The 16,911-nt window shown below is 42.4% G+C and overlaps 1 protein-coding gene across 3 annotated transcripts in view; it reads left to right on the top strand.

The window, feature by feature from the left end:
* The window catches only part of add2 (adducin 2 (beta)), a 24,597-nt gene extending 8,896 nt beyond the window's left edge, over nucleotides 1-15,701 (top strand). For 2 of the 3 annotated variants that reach the window (XM_046841537.1, XM_046841539.1), the window contains 12 exons: nucleotides 1,603-1,754; nucleotides 2,351-2,431; nucleotides 5,527-5,676; nucleotides 7,837-7,980; nucleotides 8,068-8,166; nucleotides 8,288-8,464; nucleotides 9,371-9,613; nucleotides 10,584-10,700; nucleotides 11,141-11,227; nucleotides 11,772-11,898; nucleotides 12,939-13,025; nucleotides 14,739-15,701. In XM_046841537.1, the coding sequence (XP_046697493.1) occupies nucleotides 1,603-1,754; nucleotides 2,351-2,431; nucleotides 5,527-5,676; nucleotides 7,837-7,980; nucleotides 8,068-8,166; nucleotides 8,288-8,464; nucleotides 9,371-9,613; nucleotides 10,584-10,700; nucleotides 11,141-11,227; nucleotides 11,772-11,898; nucleotides 12,939-13,025; nucleotides 14,739-15,007 (1,733 nt within the window). In that variant the 3' untranslated portion in view covers nucleotides 15,008-15,701. The remainder of the gene's footprint in view (nucleotides 1-1,602; nucleotides 1,755-2,350; nucleotides 2,432-5,526; nucleotides 5,677-7,836; nucleotides 7,981-8,067; nucleotides 8,167-8,287; nucleotides 8,465-9,370; nucleotides 9,614-10,583; nucleotides 10,701-11,140; nucleotides 11,228-11,771; nucleotides 11,899-12,938; nucleotides 13,026-14,738) is intronic. The other variant, XM_046841538.1, reaches the window with a different exon arrangement.
* Nucleotides 15,702-16,911: the final 1,210 nt, after the last annotated feature.

Raw genomic sequence — 16,911 nt, 5'->3', positions numbered from 1 at the left:
ATTTTGTGGGTGGAGCTTAGATGAAGGCAAAAAAGCTATCCACTACTAGCTCTTAAGTTTGGTTAGTTTTGAAACAATGACTCATTAAAATCTTTTTTGCTCTGACCAGGACTGCGAAAGCAAGACAAAACAGAGACCAAAACACTGAGATTCTAGTAAAGAACCAATTACCGTAATTTCCAGTCTATTAAACGCACCCAAATATAAGCCGCACCCACTGAATTTGACAAAGATGTATATTTTGAACATAAATACGCCACACCTGTCTATAAGCCGCAGGTGTCTACACTGAAACTAATGAACTTTACACAGGCTTTAATGAAAGACAGTGTCTGTTACACGGCTTGTATCTAAACAGTAGCCTACCAAGAAAGTCATTGTTCACTGTCTTCCTCCTTCCTTTCACAACTATTTCTCTCGAGTTTATCTTTTGGCATCGTCGTGCGTTTAAAAATCACCATCGGTGAAGCTTTTCTCCCGATGCCGTGCAGCTCAGAACACAGGTGAAGTGTGTTTTTATGCCCGGTTGTTTTCAGCGTGACGAATGATTCACATTTCCTGTAGACAGTCCGAGTGAGCGGCAGGTCAAACGTCAGAGGAACATCGTCCATATTTATGATGTGGTGCGGCCCGATTCAGTGGGAGCGCATCTGATTTAATATAAAGAGTTTCATTGGTTCAATGTTATGGGGCCAGTTTTTTGGCTTGAAGTTTGTAAAATCGGGAAAAACCCAGGAAAAATCCATAAATTAGCCGCTTTTTTGTTTAAACCGCGGGGTTCAGAATGTGGGGAAAAAGTAGCGGCTTATAGTCCGGAAAATACGGTACACATTGATAGATATTAGTCTCTTAGCCTCATTTAGAAAACTTAATTTCATCTATTTTTCCAGCTTTTCCAAAGCCATGTCACTCTGCTGTTTATAAGAAAACACAGCGGGGATAAAGTCATGGCTGTCTTCATCCTTATAAGCCTCTCGTCCAAAATAATAAGACGTGATTGAGACTAATGTCAGCCTCGCTTACTACCTGACTACTGAGCCTGAACACACGTGTGACACATAACCAGGGCCTCTTCCAGTGTAGTGGAGTAAAAGTAGAGATTTACGCCGTAAATTAAGTAAAAGTACAAAAGAATTTGCTTTCAAATGTACTTAATTATCCAAAGTACTATGTTTTATTATAACTATAATGTTTCCATGATCATTTTTATCACAAGCTTCTTTACTTAATCACCTCAGTTTATGTGTAAAGACTCGAATGTGACTCTCAGCACACTGATTTATTAATAGAATGATATTAATGACTCAAACACTGATTGATTTCTGTTACAATTATCATGAAACCAAAACCTTCTTTTTAAATACCTCATAAAAATCATGTAAATGAGGTCACATGTGTGGTGGTGAGTTCAAGTCTGGAGTTTCTTCATCATTTATTTCTCTCTAAATCGTTTTGCCTCCAGCTATCATAGTTACGTAATCGCCTCTGAAAGGGTTTATTGAAACCAATATATCTCTGATGCACTTTCTGGCCAGAAAAAGACTATATTTTTCTTTCTTTCTTTCTTTCTCTCTCTCTCTCTCTCTCTCTCTCTCTCTCCAGCTATGACCATGGTGACCCCCATTAATGATTTGCATGGGTGGGATACAGTTGCCATGGTGAAGGGGGAGCGGCTGATGCGCTGTAAGTTGGCGAGTGTTTACCGCCTGTTTGATCTGTATGGCTGGACTCAACTCACAACGGCCCGACTCACGGTGTGTCCTACCACTAAAACCCTACTCACTACACCCTACCACTACACACTACACCCGACACCCTACTCACTACACCATAGTGTCGGATGTACGCACTACATCCGACATCCTACTCACTACACCCTGCCACTACACACTACACCGACACCCTACTCACTACACCCTACACACTACTTGCTACACACTACACCCTATACACTACACACTACACCCTACACACTACACACAACACCCTACTCACTACATCCTATACACTACACACTGCACCCTATACAGAACACACTCTGCACAACACCCTATACACTACACCCTTTACATCATACTCTTCACACATTAAACCCTACACACTACACCTTTCCCTTGATACATGATATGCTAAGCCTTAAATCCGATACACATTTTCAACAGTGTTTTTTGTGTAAAAAATATAAATATTTATTGTGAATATGAATATTTATTTATTTTATTTTATTTTTTATATCAAATGACATAATTTAACGTGAACTCATGCTATGGTGTGTATAATATGCCTCACTATCTTTCTGTGGGTGTGCATGTGCATGTGTGTGTGTGTGTGTGTGTGTGTGTGTGTATAGATGCGTATCAGTAAAGAGCAGGAGCACTTCCTGGTTCTACCTGAAGGCCTGACCTATGGTGAGGTCACTGCCTCGAACCTGGTGAGAGTCTCACACATTACACCCAATACACTTACTGAACCATACACACTTTATACAATAAATCTTACACCCTATACACAACACACCCTATACACACCCTACACAAAACACCTACGCACCTCACACACTGTACACTACACTATACACACAGCACCTCAGACACTGTACACTTTACCCTACACACAGCACCTCACACACTGTACACTACACCCTACACACAGCACCTCACACACTGTACACTACACCCTACACACTACACACAACACCCTACTCACTACACCCTACACACTACACACAACACCCTACTCACTACATCCTATACACTACACACTACACCCTACACCCAGCACCGCACACACTGTACACTACACCCTACACACAGCACCTCAGACACTGTACACTTTACCCTACACACAGCACCTCACACACTGTACACTACACCCTACACACAGCACCTCACACACTGTACACTACACTATACACACAGCACCTCACACACTGTACACTACACCCTACACACAGCACCTCACACACTGTACACCCCTACACACACACCTCACACACTGTACACTACACACACACACACACACACACACTGTACACTACACCACACACAGCACCTCACACACTGTACACTACACCCTACACACAGCACCTCACACACTGTACACTACACACCTACACCTCACACTGTACACTACACCACACACAGCACCTCACACTGTACACTACACCCTACACACAGCACCTCACACACTGTACACTACACCCTACACACAGCACCTCACACACTGTACACTACACACCTACACACTGTACACACCTCACACTGTACACTGTACACCTACACACAGCACCTCACACACTGTACACTACCCTACACACAGCACCTCACACACTGTACACTACACTACACACAGCACCTCACACACTGTACACTACACCCTACACACAGCACCTCACACACTGTACACTACACACCTCACACTGTACACCTACACACACACCTCACACACTGTACACTACACCCTACACACACACCTCACACACTGTACACTACACCCTACACACAGCACCTCACACACTGTACACTACACCCTACACACAGCACCTCACACACTGTACACTACACACTACACCCTACAGCACCTCACACACTGTACACTACACCCTACACACAGCACCTCACACTGTACACTACACCCTACACACAGCACCTCACACACTGTACACTACACCCTACACCTCACACTGTACACACACCTACACACTGTACACCCCTACACACAGCACCTCACACACTGTACACTACACCCTACACACAGCACCTCACACTGTACACTTTACCCTACACACAGCACGTCACACACTGTACACTACACCCTACACCTCACACACTGTACACTTTACCCTACACACATTACCTCACACACTGTACACTACACCCTACACCTTACACACTGTACACTATATCCTACACACAGCACCTCGCACACTGTACACTACACCCTACACCCAGCACCTCACACACTGTACACTTTACCCTACACACAGCACCTCACACTGTACACTACACACTACACCCTACACCCAGCACCTCACATATTGTACACTACACCCTACACCTGACACACTGTACACTACACCCTACACCCAGCACCTCACATATTGTACACTACACCCTACACCTCACCTCACACACTGTACACTACACCCTACACACAGCATCTCGCACACTGTACACTACACCCTACACACTGCACCTCACACACTGTACACTTTACCCTACACACAGCACCTCACACACTGTACACTACACCCTACACCCAGCACCTCACACACACTGTACACTACACCCTACACCCTACACACACCTCACACTGTACACTACACCCTACACCCAGCACCTCACACACTGTACACACTACACCTCACACACTGCACCTCACACACTGTACACTACACCCTACACACAGCATCTCGCACACTGTACACTACACCCTACACACAGCACCTCACACTGTACACTTAACCCTACACACAGCACCTCACACACTGTACACTACACCCTACACACTGCACCTCACACACTGTACACTACACCCTACACCTCACACACTGTACACACACCCTACACACAGCACCTCACACACTGTACACTACACCCTACACACAGCACCTCACACACTGTACACTACACCCTACACACAGCACCTCACACACTGTACACTACACCCTACACAGCACCTCACACACTGTACACTACACACTACACACCTACACACTGTACACACTACACCCTACACCCTACACCTCACACACTGTACACTACACCCTACACACAGCACCTCACACACTGTACACTACACCTACACACAGCACATCACACACTGTACACTACACCCTACACACACCTCACACACTGTACACTACACCCTACACACAGCACATCACACACTGTACACTACACCCTACACCCTACACCTCACACACTGTACACTACACCCTACACACAGCACCTCACACACTGTACACTACACCCTACATGGAGGTCACTGAGCAGATATTAGAGAGCTGTCAGATGTGTGTACTTCAGATATGATGTATATATGGTGTATATAGTAGACAGTAATTACTTTCACTCATCTTTTGTGTGTTTAGTATTTGATTGATTCGATTTAATAACAGAGATTCATTTGAGCTCATCTGAAATGGATTTTAATATGAGACAGAAATAGAAATTAAGGATTAAATATGCATAAGGTTATTTATAAGGCTCCTTTCACTATCCTGCTGTTATATCTACCGAAACTTAACTTGCATTTCACCTGGAGCTATATTTGGAGTGTGTGTGTGTGTGTGTGTGTGTGTGTGTGTGTGTGTGTGTGTGTGTGTGTGTGTGTCTATACTCTATACACTCTACACACTCTATAAATGATCTTCACTTTAATGTAACTGATTATGAAAGCACTGATGTGGCCTGTATTTAGGGTTTGGCCACTGTATGGCAAACATGAAGTAAAACAGAATGTGTTGTGTAAGTAACGTGTTTTTAACTACTGTGTGTGTGTGTGTGTGTGTGTGTGTGTGTGTAGGTAAAGGTGAATATTCTGGGCGATGTGATCGAGCAGGGCAGCACTACACTGGGTGTGGATGTTTCCGCCTTCAGCTTGCACTCGGCCATTTACTCCGCCCGACCCGACGTCCGCTGCCTTCTACACCTCCACACCCCCGCTACAGCTGCTGTACGACACACACACACACACACACACACACACACACACACACACACACACACACACACTCACACACTAAATCTGGCTAATTCAATCATTTGCATACAGTCACACAGCAACACACACTGAAAATGCATTGTTCTCATTTTGTGTTATTTACAAAGAATACACCAGCAGGATTATTAGGTAAATTTTTCAGGTAACATTTATAGCAGTGGAGGACCATCAGGGTCAGCAAGGTTTTCTCTGCTTACCTAAACTCTATCAGAATTACTGATTTACATTTTAATATATTTTTGTCCATAAATATGTTGCATATAGCTGTTGCTTTAACCAGATTTCTATGGTTGGCGACACCAGCGCCAGTTTTATTTCAAAATGGATCAAATAAATAATTTTCCCTCAAAATTCTACAAACTATACCTCATAATGACTCCAGATGACAACGTGAAAGAAATGTTTTTTAAATCTTTGCAAATAAAAAAACAAAAATCAGGTACATAAGTATTCACAGCCTTTGTTTAGCACTTTGTTGAAGCACCTTTGGCTCCATCAGTTTGAATGGGAAGCATCGGTTCACAGCCATTTTCAGATCTCTCCAGAGATGTTCAATCAGGTTCAAGTCTGGGCTCTGGCTGGGCCACTCAAGAACATTCACAGAGTCGTCCCATAGCCACTCCTTTGTTATGTGCTGAAGGTCATTGTCCTGTTGGAAGATGAACCATCACCTCAGTCTGAGGTCCAGAGTGCTCTGGAGCAGGTTTTCATCATGGATGTCTCTGTACATTGCTGCATTCATCTTTTCCACATGACCACTCTCCCAGTTTTTGCCGCTGAAAAACATCCCCACAGCATGATGCTGCCACCACCATCCTTCATTTTAGGGATGGTACTGCCCAGTTGATGAGCGGTGCCTGGTTTCCTCCAGACAAGTCCAATCTTTGTTTCTCATGGTCTAAGAGTTCTTTAGGTGCCTTCTGGCAAACTCCAAGTGGGCTGTCATGTGCCTTTTATTAAGAAGTGGTTCCTGTCTGACCACTCTACCATACAGGTCTGATTGGTGGAGTGCTGCAGAAGTGGTTGTTCTTCTGGAAGGTTCTCCTGTCATTATGGGGTATTGTTTGTAGAATTTTGAGAATAATAATGAAATGAATCTATTTTGGAATAAGGCTGTAACATAACAAAATGTGGAAAAGTGAATCTCTGTAAATACTTTCCAGGTACACTGTATGCGAGCGATGCAGTTGTGGCTACAGTGAAAGGAGATTATGAATTGTGTTCATTGGGTTTCTTTGTTTCAGTAATGACATTCATTCTCACTGTCTGTGATGCAGCTCTCCGCTATACTGCACTTCTCTCTTATATTGATGGTTTCTATAACTGGTGTAATAATGATGGTATTAAGAGGTGGATTGATTCAGGTAGGACACCACTGAAGGTCTCGTGGTGAAATACACGAAAAGTTATAGAGACTTTATAGAGAAGTCATAGAGACGATATAGAGCTTTTAGAGACATTTTTAAGATTTTGATAGAGAAGGTATTGAGTACTTTCTAGAAACATTAAATAGACATTATGCAACCATCATAGAGATGGTAGAGAGACATTATAAAGATGTTTAAAGATGATAAAGAGCCGGTATAGAGATTTAAATGATAAGTGATACATGCATAGAGACGTTCTTTCGAAACCATGACCACCCAGCGTCAAACATCATCATGTGCTGGCCTCTTATTGTGTCCTTACAGCACTTACATTCACACAGTTTTGGGACACTGCTGGAACCATTTCCTCAGCTGTTTCGGGGAGTTGGTAGCTTAGTGATTAAAATGTTGGACTTCTGATCAGAAAGTTGTAAGTTTAAATCCCTTGAGCAAAACTCTTAACCCTCAACTGCTCAGTTGCATAAATGAGAAAACTGTAAGGTTTTTTTGGATAAGGGCATGTAAGTGTAAATGGAACAAAATGACTTAATATGTTTATGATGTCCTTTATACCATGGAAAGCCTCCTACAGTGTAAAGCCAGTTTGAGACATGTTTCTCCAATGATCATGCTAATAAACACTATGTGAAGCTTATGGCTGCCAGTTCAGACTCACTGTGTTAATATTCTTTGCCTCAAAACCCTTCTGAAGACAGTTTAGATTTTTTACTCGACTCGAATCCAGGTATCAGCCATGAAGTGCGGCCTCCTTCCGCTGTCCCATGATGCTTTGCTGGTGGGCGAGGTGGCATATTATGACTATAATGGCGTGATGGAGGAGGAAGAAGACAGAGTGGACCTGCAGAAGAGTCTCGGGCCCACATGCAGGGTGATAAAAACAACACTGAATCATCATCATTATCATCATCACAGTCACAGAAAAACCGAATAACCATTTGTTTCTTCTCAAAACAAGGTTCTTGTGCTGAGGAACCACGGGTTTGTGGCTCTGGCAGAATCGGTGGAGGAGGCCTTCTACACCATCTACCACATCCAGACAGCTTGTCAGATACAGGTACAATTTACATACATCATGAAAACACAAGTGTCTCCAAGATGAATGATCAGATCTTGTATAAATATTGTGTTGGACTCATTAGAACGTGTGTAAGGATAACAATTGTGTGATGCTTCAGGTTTCAGCCTTGTGCTGTGCTGGAGGAGACGAGAACCTCATCATGCTGGACCGAAATGCGCACAGACCGAACACAACCGGCACCGTGGGCTGGGCCGGGTCCACATTCGGACCCATGCACAAGAACCGTGTTGGAGAGCATGAGTTTGAGGCGCTCATGAGGACCCTTGATAACCTGGTTAACATTTATTATTATTATTATTTATTAATTAGCATCTGGAGTCCTGACAATTCTACACTCATAGTACTACTCTCATTCTAAAGCTGGACATTTTTTTAGAATAAAATGTATGGATATTATTGAGAAAAATAACAGATAAAAGATGTTCTACTAGTATGGTGTGACAAAATACGAGTGCAGGCTGATGTAGTGTAGGTGGTGTATAATTGAGGTTTTATTAATAAATGAGGCAGACAAATCCAATTTAGAAACCAAAATCATATACGGTAAACGGTTAATTGAAGTGCTGAGGGGGGTTCCTGTTAAAGGAATAAATTAGTAACAGAAGCATACAGGAAAGTGCAGAAATGAGGAGAAAGGAGGGCAAAAAAACTATTAGGTGCAAGACAGAAACTTGAGGATCTAAAGGAAGTCAAAAAACAAGAATCCAAAAATCTTCCTAACAAAAACCCTAAACCAAAAGTCACAAAACTCTTGAGCAAAACAAGCCTAAAAAAATTAAAAGCAAAACTTTAAAGGGCCAACAGGTACAAGAACAACAAGAACAAGAAGAACATACACTGGGGTCTGGCTAGACAAGAAAAACATAACAAGCAAAAACTAAAACAAAGGGGTAACTTAAATAAACTGGGGGTGATTGAACACAGGTGAAGACAGTGGGTTATTAATGAGGGGCAAATAGAGACACTGGTGACATCTGTTGGCAAAACAGAAGAAAGACAATGACAGAAAAAGAAGATGGACAACGCTAACCCTAACCCTAAATCCTGACAACACAGTGTACTTTGTTAAATAATAGTAATGTGTGTGACCTGAGTTGAAAAGCACTTTGTGTGTGTGTGTGTGTGTGTGTGTGTGTGTGTGTGTGTGTGTGTGTGTGTGTGTGTGTGTGTGTGTGTTCAGGGTTATCGTACCGGATACGCCTACCGCTTCCCCATACTCCTGGAGCGCTCCAGGACACGCAGAGAGGTGGAAGTCCCCGCCACCGTCACCTCCTTTAGCTTCGACGAGGAGGGAAAGCGAATGCCGACTCGCCTTCAACCTCACTCCCATAAACAGCAGCTGGAAAAAACAAGATGGCTGAACACACCAAACACTTACCAGAAGGTCAACCAGGACCAGGCGAGCCCTGGCCATCGCACCACGGTCAGAACAACAGCACACTACAACTGATCGATCATCATAGATTATTGTTCAAAACGATTTTTTTTTTCCATTTTGTAACTTCTGCGTTCTGGGTGGTAGATGAAAATGGAGTAGTGGGTAGATCAAAAGAGTGTAGGTGGTAGATCAAAAGGGGGGAAGGGTGGTAGATCAAAAGGGGGGGTAGATCAAAAGGTGGGATGTGGTAGATCAAATGGGGGGGTAGATCAAAAGGTGGGATATGGTAGATCAAATGGTGGGAGGTGGTAGGTCAAAAGGTATTAGACTTTGGATCTAAAAGTCATGAGTTCAAATCCCAGCACCACCAAGCTGCCAAAGATGGTATAAAAACTTTATGTTGTTAAACAAAGGCCTTTAACCCTGAACTGCTCAGTTGTAAGTCACTCTGAATAAGGGCATCTGCCAAATGCCACAAATGAAAAAAGTCAGTCAGAAATTTTTTTGCATATAATTTGATGTTCCTTTTGCCAGTATTTACAGGCTGTAGAACATATACCAGTCAAGGGGAGATGGTAGCTTAGTGGTTAAGCTAAGTGGTTGCACATAGGATCCGAAGGTCATAAGTTCAAATCCCAGCCACCCCAAATTGCCACTCCTGGTCCCTTGAGCAAACCCCTAACCCTATCGCTGTTCAGTTGTATGAATGAGATAAATGTAAATCAGACTGGATAAGGGGAATCTGCCAAATGCCATGAATGTAAAATAAACATTGAGCCATTTTACTGGAATTTTTTGTTCTCTCTCTTCCTTCTTCTCTGTCTCACTCTCTCTCTCCATCCCTCTGCAATGCAGAGGAGATATTTCAGGATGAAGGAACACATTGCTGCAGTGTCTCTGCTGCCCTCTGCCTGATCCACTCTGTACCTGTTTTTTCGTTTGAACTCCTCCAACTCTCATTTTCTCCTCTGCAATACCTTGAATCCCTTACTCTCTGTGTTCTCTCATTCCTCAGTGGCAGAGGACAGATGAAGTAACCCTAAGCGGAGGCACGGCCATCAAGATTGAAAACCCCAACCAGTTTGTTCCTCTGTTCACCAACCCACAGGAGGTTTTGGAGACCAGAAATAAGGTACAAGTAAAAAGATTTAAATCAGAGCTAAACCTGTTTACAACAAGCTTCTCGTTTAAAACAAGCAACAAGGTCCTTCAAGGAAGGAATAAAACCCCAGGTTGGTGTGATGAAGCTGACTTTTCTTCCTTTTACGGCACTGTTCCTGTTCTTGCATTATAGGAGCTATAAACGTCCTGTGCCTCATCAGGCTTCATGTTTTTGCCCTCAAAATTTATATTAAAAGGAAAAAACACCATTCGACATGTTTTTAAGACCGTAAAGACTACACTCTTTTTTCTCAAGGTTACAGATTAACACGTCTGACACGTGAGACTCCTGAAACTTCCCCCAGGTCCCTAAAGTTTTATATAAACACCTATTGGAGAACTGAAGCCATGCTGTGGTGTTTTAGTTCCATGAAAATAAAATCCTGTAAAAGTTTTTGGCCTTTATTTCAGATCCGTGAGCAGAACCGTCAGGACATGAAGACAGCAGGACCGCAGTCTCAGTTATTAGCCGGCGTGATCACGGAGAACAGTCCACCGGTACATGAACATCAAACAATCACAGCATATAAAAGCCACGAATACACAGAACAGTCAATATTATTCAGACAGTCTGTGAAGAAGCCATAGGAGCTACAGGAAGTTTGGAGGAAACCAGAGGAGTCTACATACACAGAGACCTTCAGCCTTCAGTCTGGAGCGAACCGCTAAACTCTGCATGTTTTATTAACAGACTAGTGCTAGCTTCATTAAGGAGATTAACGGTTCACTAAATTATTCCCTCTGCACGTCAGTGTGTTTTGTCTCGAACGCAAAGTCTTCACCACTGATTTTGTGGGTTTTTTTGCTCAGAACGTGACATGCTGATCTCAGGTTGATCTCAGGCTAATGTTCACTTAGTCAGGCATCACGATCATTAAGATTGAATGACAGATTGTGTTAGACTCAGGGGAACTTATGAAGGCTGGAGCATGACTATTATTACACACACACACACAATCATCTTCAATGTGAAACAATTCCTCAGGTTGAATATTTAAAAACATTAAAGACACTGTGTTTATGTGTGTGTCTCTATATACAGTCACCAGAGAAGGTGGAGCCCCCAAAGACCCCCGAGCCGGAACCACCGAACCCGTTCAACGAGCTGACGGATCAGGCGCTGGAGGAATACCGCAAAGAAGTCCAGCTCAAGCAGCTGGCCGGAGATGGTACGACCCGAGAGCCCACTAACCCTCACACACCTCTCTAATAATTCCTCTTATCCTACAGCATATGGCAGGTTGTATGTTTGAAAGCACGTTTACACTAGCACATGATATTCAATGCCATTCAATCAGGTACGACATCATATAAAGCGTGATCTTTCTGTGATTTTGGTTCCTACCTGCGCTTGGTAACCCTTTACTCTTCAGAACTCAAAAAATGGAAGGAAAACTTGTACCCGTCATTTCGATGATATACTGTAGTACGAATGTTAAATGTACATGAAGCAGGTTTTAGCTAACACATTTCAATTTCTGTGTTTAGCTAGTTAGTTTTTGAAGTAATATATACAGCTACTATTGTTTCTCATTCATCGATTGTTGCACGTCATAATCTATAAGCTTTGCTCGCTAGTGTAAATTTGTTTCAACGGCATTAAATAAGACATAAATAAGGCATTTTATTTGTAGCTAACAATTAATGGGACCTTGCAGGCTTCAGTTAAACGAAAATCACACACTTGTGACATCATTCAGACCTTTTTAAGATGGACAAAAAAGAATTGTAGCTCCGCCTTCATATCAAATCACTTTCTTGTGGAAAGGGGCGTGGCTTGTTTTCTGAAGGTGGGCTCAGCAGCAGTGTGGTTGATGTATATTAATGCTCACACTGCTATAAAAAGTAATCGTGATTTTTTTAATGTTCTCATACTTTTAAATATTTCAGATATTAAACAAAATGTTTATCCAAGCTGTCCTTTACATCAGTTGGCCTGTGTGAAAAAGTAATCACCCCCTTTATCAAACGTACTCAAAACATGCTTCGGCTGATCGGCTTGATGTAAAGTGAAAATTGTGTATATTTAATTCTTAGTTACATTTCAAATCAGTTGTAAAGCCTAAAATCTTGTCAAGATGTTCCACAATATCACTAAAAGCTGTGTCCTAACACACCCTGTCCCTGTGCACCTGTTTTAACACACTAATCACTCATTTCTACGTCTGCTTCCTACCTCCGTGTTGCCGCCTGTCTCCCCCCCTGTCAGGTGAGGAGGAGGTGATGAATGATACGGGGACTCCTCCTGCTTCCTCTCCCACAAAAGTCCCCTCCCCCACCAAACCACCTGCTTCAGGTGAGCCACACTCTCTCACCATATCCTCTCACCACACTCTGACATCACACTCTCACACACTCACACACCACACCCTTCACACCCTTTCACCACACACTCACACACCACACCCTTTCACCAAACACTCAGATCACACTCTCACACCACACACACACACCACACCCTTTCACCACACACTCACACACCACACCCTTTCACCACACACTCAGATCACACTCTCACCACACACTCACACACCACACCCTTTCACCACACTCACACACCACACCCTTTCACCACACCCTTTCACCACACACTCAGATCACACTCTCACACCACACACTCACACCACACCCTTTCACCACACACTCACACGCCACACCCTTTCACCACACACTCAGATCACACTCTGACACCACACTCTCATTACACTCTCACACACCACACTCACACACCACACCCTTTCACCACACACTTAGATCACACTCTCACACCACACCCTTTCACCACACTCAGATCACACTCACACCACACACTCTCATTACACTCTCACACACCACACTCACACACCACACCCTTTCACCATACACTTACACACCACACACTCACACACCACACCCTTTCACCACACACTCAGATCACACTCACACCACACACTCACACACCACACCCTTTCACCACACACTCAGATCACACTCACACCACACACTCACACACCACACCTTTCACCACACACTCAGATCACACTCTGACACCACACACTCATTACACTCTCACACACCACACTCACACACCACACCCTTTCACCACACACACACACCACACCCTTTCAACACACACACACACACACCACACCTTTCACCACACACTCAGATCACACTCTCACACCACACACTCACACACCACACCCTTCCACCACACACTCAGATCACACACTCTCATTACACCCTCACATCACACTCTCACACCATACTATCACACTACACACTTTCAGACACCACACACTCTCACAGCACACCCTCACACCAGACTCTCACAACCCACTCTCACACCACACATTCTTATTACACCCTCACACCACACTCTCACACCACACCCTCACACACCACACACTTACATCACACACCACACATTCTCCTCACACACTACACCTCACACCACACTCTTACCCACCACATCCTCACACCACACTCACACACCACACCCTCACTCCACACACTCTTACACACCACACCTCACACCACACTTTCACACACCACACCCTCACTCCACACACTTTTACACACCACACCCTCACACCACATCCTCACACCACACTCTCACACACCACACTCTCACTCCACACACTTTTACACACCACAGACTCACACCACAGTTTCACACACCACACTCTTACACCTCGGCGTGTTTTACTAATAACACTGTGGGCTTTCTAAACTAATTTGATGTTGTTTATGGTTCTTCGGTATGGATAGATGGAGTTAATAACAGAGCATATCACAGATTGGTGAAGGACTTATCTACTCACACTGATATAATTCAGATTTGCTTTGTTGCTGAGATTTATTTCATTTTATTCATGCTGTGTCTTTGCTGATTACATGTACCACATCGCTGTCGTCTGACTACAGAACCGCACAAAGAACTCTGAAGAACAAAGCCTGGTTCACTTGAACCCAAAAACCACAACGAAAAACACTCGCTTAACCATTTAATCTCTCCCCCTGCTTTCAGAGATGGATGGGAAAACCATGGACACGGTCCCGAATGGGAAGGAGGTGGACGAGAAGCAGCAGGAAGAATTGGAGAAAGGATTAAAGGCCCTTTCCACCAGTGACACGTCAGAAAGCGCAGTGATCCCACCCACTGTCCCGCCCACCAAGCCTGCGGGCACCACCCCCGAGGGCTCGCCCTCCAAGTCCCCGTTCAAGAAGAAGAAAAAGTTTAAAGCGCCGTCATTCCTGAAGAAGAGCAAGAAGCAGAAGGAGAAGGCCGAGACTTGAGCTCACCACATGCGCACACACACACACACACACACACACACACACACACACACACACACCACACACTCATTTCAGTATCACAAGCACTTGATTAACACTCAGTATGTACCAATCTGTTTGTCCATAAATCATTTATTTGATAACGAGCTAATTTTCATCACAATCTGACTAACCCCTCCCCCAGACTAAACCCCGCCCCCAAGCACTCCTTGCCCTTTCCCAGGTAAATGAAGTTCCAGAAATGAGCTCTTTACACGCTTTTTAAACCCATATTACACTCTATTACACCCGGCACGAGCATATTAGAAGAGAACGTGGCATGTTGGCACTTTGTTCGAATTTCAGTCATATTGCACATATTATATAATTCTATAACTCCGACCTTTATGTGGTTATGAATAAAATATAAAATAATGAATAAAAGAAAGAAAATGATAAAAACAACAAATGAACATGACTTGTATACGCAATGAAAAAAAAAGCTTCCAACTTTAAAAACAGCACTCAGACATTCCACTTTCTCACTTATATATATAAATGATGATTTTGTTTTGCGGTTTTCATTATTTATACGAACTCTTATTCACTTATTTAATTGCTTTTGTGTGTACATGTGCTGGTTTTAATCCATGTCATGTTAGAATGTAAAGCCTAAATGCCAGGTTGTACTTCTCATTAAACATAATAGGAAAGATTTTCTGCCTGCAGTGTCTTTTTATAGGATAATATTATTATTATTATTATTATTAATAATAATAATAATAATAATAATAATAATAATAAACATGGTGTCATCAAACGTATACAAAGAAAAAAATGAATAAATAAATAAATAAATAAATATATCTTCCCAAAACCCCTCACCATAATGTTCCTTCACTTGAACTAGGAGACCCAAACCTGTTCCAGCATTACAATACCTTTGTGCACAAATCCAACTCCATTAAGATCTGCTTTCCATGGGTTGGAAGATCTCCTGCTGTCGAGCTCTAAACCCTATTGAACAGCTTTGCGGTGAATGTGAGCGCTGACTGCACCCCAGGAACCTCCTCACCTTCTCACCTACATCAGTATCTGACTTTACTAACACCCTTGTAGCTGAATAAATTTCACACAAATCTTCACATAATCTGGAGGAACATCTTCCCAGATGATTGGAGGTTATTGTAAAAGGAAATGGTAACTGAATGTGAAATGGGATGTTCAAAATAAGGAACACACATATATACACATATTTGTGCTTTATTACAGTGTTATGAAGCCATGAATAGCAGCGGTGTGGGTTTCACAAAACTATATACATAAATCAGACAATTTTGTTTTACCACTGAGATACTGAAAATAACACATCCAGGACTTGTTTTTTTACGTTCCCATGCATTATATGAGTAAAAAAAAAAAAAAAAAGTCTAAATAAACCAGAGATTTTTTAAAACATAATCTTTAATAAAATTCCATTTATTACTAAATGACCAAATTACGAAATTACTAGATTACTAAATTTATTTCCTATATGTGATCACTGCATAAGGAATATCATACAAAGGTGTTTCTAGTCTTTAAATTGACAATAAAAATATCTGCTGCTTTCTTTAAGATTAAAGCATTGGTGTCCTTTTTTTTAAAGCTTGTTCGTCACAGTAATGTAATGTAATGTAAATAAACTTTATTACCACCAAAATGGAGGAAATATTTAACTTTATTTAAAATAATTGTAACTGTTAATAACTAGACTATACGACCAAAAGTATGTGGACACCCAAGCCTAAGATTGGTATGTGCTTTTATGTGCTAATATAGACGCCTGAATGCTGTTAAGAAAAAAAAAACCTTATTCAACATTAACTATCTACCTGTTACACATAATGTGCATATAATTATAATCATATTATAATAAACTTATA

Source organism: Silurus meridionalis, chromosome 27, assembly GCF_014805685.1.
Source record: "Silurus meridionalis isolate SWU-2019-XX chromosome 27, ASM1480568v1, whole genome shotgun sequence".
Taxonomy (NCBI): Eukaryota; Metazoa; Chordata; class Actinopteri; order Siluriformes; family Siluridae; genus Silurus; species Silurus meridionalis.
This window is presented reverse-complemented; position numbering and strand designations above follow the sequence as displayed.